The sequence below is a fragment of the Mytilus trossulus genome, chromosome 13 (assembly GCF_036588685.1).
Source record: "Mytilus trossulus isolate FHL-02 chromosome 13, PNRI_Mtr1.1.1.hap1, whole genome shotgun sequence".
Classification (NCBI taxonomy): domain Eukaryota; kingdom Metazoa; phylum Mollusca; class Bivalvia; order Mytilida; family Mytilidae; genus Mytilus; species Mytilus trossulus.
The window spans coordinates 30,670,711-30,676,146 of record NC_086385.1 but is presented as its reverse complement, the minus strand read 5'-3'; the positions used below and the strand labels follow the sequence as shown (position 1 = coordinate 30,676,146).

The window sequence follows — 5,436 nt, the reverse complement described above, 5'->3', positions numbered from 1 at the left end:
TCTCCGTAAACTAGAAAATGCGACCTACGTGATGCTCTATCTGTACCCATCTTCATAATATCATTGTACTATATAGTTTATGAATTATGCATTAAGTAATTCAATCAAAGTTGAAACAACTTCTTTAGTATCTTAAACATTTCATAAGTTGCAGTAAATGTAGTTAAATGTGAGCAAAAAAAGAAAAATCAATACTTAAAAAGATCAATACATAGAATGTCGTTTACTTTTAAAATTTAAACAAATAACACTCCAACTATAAATAACTTTAAAGATATGTTTAACACGTAACCATAAAACTGTAGGAACTTAAAAATGGCGTCGAAGTCAGCCAGTTTGAGGAAAGCTCAAGCGCCACTGTCTTGTCATTTTTGTAATGAGCAAGCAGTACACTGGAAATGTGAAGAATGTGATGTATTCATGTGTACGTCGTGTAAGGGGAAAATTCATCAGCGACTTAAATCTATTCAGGATCACGAAATTGTCTCCGTGTCCGATATCTGGAAGGACAATCCTCCTCGAAGGGATGTTGCATCGGAAGTAATTTCTTCTGTTTTTAATACATACACAACAACCATACCTGCTATTAACTCTTTGTTGTGCTCTGGCGATGATGTCATATATTATATTTATTCAAGTAAACAAGAAAAATCTCGATTAGTTAAGGGAAAGATGCTTAAATCATCAATAAGGATCTTACAAACATTAGAAAAACGAATATTTGACATAGCTGTAAATAAAGAAGGTGAAATTCTATTCAATGAGATGGCTAATAACGAAGTGAAAATTCTTACTGATACAGGCGAAATAAAGACCGTTTTGGACACGTCTCCGTTGACACTACTGTCCCTGCATGTTAATAAAGATAACGAATTGATAGCTGGACTTAGAGACCAAGGACCATCTATTCCAATAACAGATTTTTCTGTCCGACAAGTGATAATATTGGACGGTGAATACAAAAGAAAAGTAGTATTGGAAACAGACAAAAAAGGACGAAAATTGTTTAGCTATCCCGCCCGTATCAAAACAGATTCCAAAAATGTATTGTATATAGCCGACATTATGGATGAGAATAAAGCCGGAAGAATAGTCGCAGTAAACACTAACGGTCGTCTAAAGTTTACATACAACGGTAGTACGGATGGACAATCATTCTTTCCGCATGGCATCGCCATTACACCGAGTGATAATATTATTATCTCAGACTGGAATAAAAACTCACTGCATATTTTGAACTCAAGAGGAGAACTTCTTGGACTACACTTTGTTGATAAGGAATATAACATTGAATTTCCGAATTCGTTGTGCATAGACAACGAAGGGTATCTATTAATTGGAAGTGGTTTGTTAATAGACAGTGACGCAAGAATTTATGTGACCAAAATAGCAGAGCGTTTCATGTAAGCAATATCAATAAACAAAGAACAACCACATTGAATGTACTTATCAAATTATTTGATTATAAAACATTTCTGTTAACATTGTAATTTGTATCTTCATACTAAGTCTCATCCAAAATATGAGAATACTAGTATTGCTCTGGTAGAGCGAGTCCATGGGTTTCCCGACTTTTTTATATTCAATTACAAAGTAGGATGTCTGGATACGAATTAAATGCATAAATGAAAGGTACGCATGTACTGGAAACTGACTGTTAGTAAAGTATTTTTCGTTTTACAGTTTTATAGCTCAACGCATACACGTGACTTTCAATAGTAAAGTTAATTATAACTATAGATACTAATATTATGAATAAGTTATATCTTACCAAATAGTGTTTCCCTAAACTATTAGGTAAACTAACAAGAGGGATACTAAGTTACAAGCTGTAAACTTGGTAAATTGTAACAGCAAATTTGAAATAAAGATATTTATTACGTTTAAAAAAAAAAAAAGTAAAGTTATTTAAGTTTAACACACTTGCATGACACTTATGCCCTGATCATCCTACTACACATCTGTGGTACAGCCATTGTTATTTTATAGTCAATATCTCATTGTATCGTATGCTTTTAAAGTATAGATACAAACATTGATACAAACCAGAATTAATCCACACATTCCTCGGAGTTACTCCTCTATTCATAACACAAACAGAACACCAAATGGAACATTATTACAACGCAACTAACATTCTCTCTATTTTGAAAATTATATAATCAGAGAAAGTGTTTCTCATTTTTTTTCCATTCCTTGGACACGATTGGTCTAAATAATATCTCAAAATAAGTTTATAAGAATACTAACGTCGACTTGAGAAGTACTAGAATGAACATCTTATGATTTGTTACTACAATACCATGAATAAAGACAACATCTTTACGATCGAGAGTAGTCATAGTGTCAATAACTATGATGAAGATGATGAGCTAGTGTCAAATGCAGAGGAACAACCTGATCTTTCTGCGTTAGGATACAAATAGAAAATGGTATGCGTTCCACCAAATAGTAAAGATAATGAGTCTTTTCTGTGAAGAATGAGTTTTCCTTCTTCATGGAATCGCCATTACTAAACTTGAAACTTTTTATTCCCAATGCATTAGGTTATTTTCGATCTGTGAGTTCGTCCGTCTCGTATCTACGAAACGTTTTTGTTTAAGATAGGTAAACATAGTTATGATTTTGTTAATGCCAATTAGGGGGTTTCAAACAGATGTCACAAGGAAATAAGAAAAGTTAGTTTTTGTTTAAGGTAGTTCATGGTCATGTCAGCTTAAAATTAAGTACACATTTTAACATATTGTTTTAATATATATGCCAAATACGGATTTTGACCCAGGTTAAACAAAGCATGGAAAGTGAAAAGTTCGAATAAACATATGTTTGTCATGTTTTTTTATACGCCCCTCTTCTCATCGAGTTAAGTGTTCCATTTTGTTCGTTAGTTCGTCCGTCCATACCGATTTACGCTTTGATTTAACATGTTTAATGTCCATCAACTTTTCAGAATATATTCCAAATGAGGGTTTTGAACCAGATTTTATGGTTCACTGATATATTTGAATGTGTATTTAAAGCAACAAAGAGCGTTGGTTAAGGGTGCTTTTTGTACAATTTTCCTTTTACAAATTATAATTTGATAACACAATGCTTGTACAATTTAAAATTTGAAATATTTGACTAAGTTCACTTATGATTGTTCAAAGGATATATGATAATTTAAAGTGATAAACATAGTCAATGCATGTTCAACCATTTCAATATCATATATAGTAAATCATTGTACAATATATAAGTGAATTTAGTCTAATTTTGTACATATTGTAATTTTACGAGCCTATTTTTGGACAAATTAAAATTTGTTCTAAGTCAAATTACAAATTATGATTTACGCAAAATGATAACTTGTACACAAAATATACATATCAAATGAGATTTTGAACAGGATTTCACGGCTCATTGGATATGGAAATATGATATGGCGAAAGGGATATGATGTAAAAGAGGATCGAAAGATACCAAAGGGACAGTCAAACTCATAGATTGAAAATTAAGGGACAACGTCATGGCTAAAAAATAAAAGACAACACGAACCCCTCAAACAAGTGGGATTTTGTTTTATCCCTTATTTGTATTTGTTCAATTATGTTCTTTTGGTTTCTTTGATTTCGGATTTTAATGGATATGTAGGGTGTTCAGGTCGGGTATACTATTACCATTTTCATTTAAGAAAATATCAATATATCGAGACGATTGTTGGATATAAAGATTGAAATTCAGACTTTTATAGAAATTCCCGACGACTGTCAGATAAAATTAAGTGTATAGCTATACAATGAGGAAACCAGTACGCATTGCCAGGAAAAAAAATGGATTTTACTAATTTGCAGTTCTAATTTTACAAGTCTGGGTCCTAGTTTTCGAAAGTTTCCCAAGATGTATCTTCGGACAAACCGTATGACTATCTTATGACTATCATATAATAAATCATTTGTCGTAAAAAGCTGTCCTAAGGTTATCATACCTTGATGCCCTTATGACTGTCATAAGTGAACATAATTTATTTTATTTGAAGATAATGATTTAAACAATGTTTTAAACAATGATCAAAATAAGGATGAAAATAAATACCAATTACGATTATCTTTTTTATTGCTTTTTTACGAAATTTTCCTATGATCTAACTGACTGATAATTTCCTTTCTCAACACAGTAAAGCGATATAAAAAATATACAGCTAGTCAATGAAATTAACAACGTCGTCATAGGTAAAAAAGCGATAAACAAATTATCATTTGCCATCTCAACTCAATTGCTTTTCTCACTTCGCCGTACCGGCTCAAGCGAGAAAAATAATCTCGTTGTCATGATCAGCGATTATCTTTAATTTTCCATTAAATGAACATAAAAATGAGTTTTGATAATGTGTTTTAATGTAGTTTCGTTATATTTAATCCAATTCTACAGTTTATCGTTCATGTATTATTTTACATGAAATGTTAATATAATTATGAAAACACTTTTAAGATTGGGTAATTCGAATACCTGCTTAACGAGCAATTCGTGTTAATACGTTAACAAACTACTATGTAAGAAATAGTATGTACATTAACCATCCATAATCATGAGAAAAACGAGTCAATATTTGAAATCTCAATAAGTTCTAATTTAAGTTGAGGCAGCGGAGGAAAATAATTCTTTACTTTGTAGCAGACTGAGCTACAAAAAAAGACAGTAACAACTCAATGGGAGGCTGCATGCCCATCTGCAATGATACATACATTAAGTGAAAGCGATATCCTAACTTTTGTCAAAGGTCAAATTATAGGCTTGTGCGGCATATTATCACCATTTATATACCCTAATCGTCTACCAATTTAAACTTAATCTAAAGTTCTGACTTACGCTTCCCTTCACTTTGGATCGTCCTTAGAATTTAAGGCAGCCCATGTATGTTTATTTATACTTTTTACATTCCCAAGTTACGTCTCTATGAAATGAAACATGAAGATCATACCAGTACCTGAGTACGTAAACAAAACAAAATTCTTCGAATATTACATATCTCCCAAAATGAGGCGCGGTTTGGGAAACAGTTGCATTTAATCCCCTGCTTAATTGATACCTGCCGAATAGGTTTTTGATTTTCTCATTGTTTATGTTGTCTCGTTGCCAATTCTTGCCACACGTCGTTCTATTATTTTATAAATGAATAAATGATGAATTTCAAGCGAATTTTAAAGCTTTGAATTGAGCATGTTTAGATAAATGTAGAAAAAAAAATAAGAAAAGAAATACTGAAACAGATCAATACAAAGAATGTCGGGTACTTTGTAAATAAGCAGATAAGACTCCTTTTATAAATAACTTTATAAACCCGGTACTATAGTTCCACATAAGCAATATATAAATGGCGTCGGCTAATGTTAGTTTGACAAAAGCTCACGTGCCACTGTCTTGTCATTTTTGTAATGAACAAGCAGTAAAATGGAA

General features: G+C 31.9%; 1 protein-coding gene across 1 annotated transcript; it reads left to right on the top strand.

Moving 5' to 3' along the window:
• The first annotated feature begins 314 nt into the window (after window positions 1-314).
• LOC134694240 (tripartite motif-containing protein 2-like) lies at window positions 315-1,407 on the top strand. The gene has a single exon (XM_063555241.1). The coding sequence runs from the start codon at window positions 316-318 to the stop codon at window positions 1,405-1,407; it is 1,092 nt and encodes a 363-aa protein (XP_063411311.1). The 5' UTR covers window position 315.
• Window positions 1,408-5,436: the final 4,029 nt, after the last annotated feature.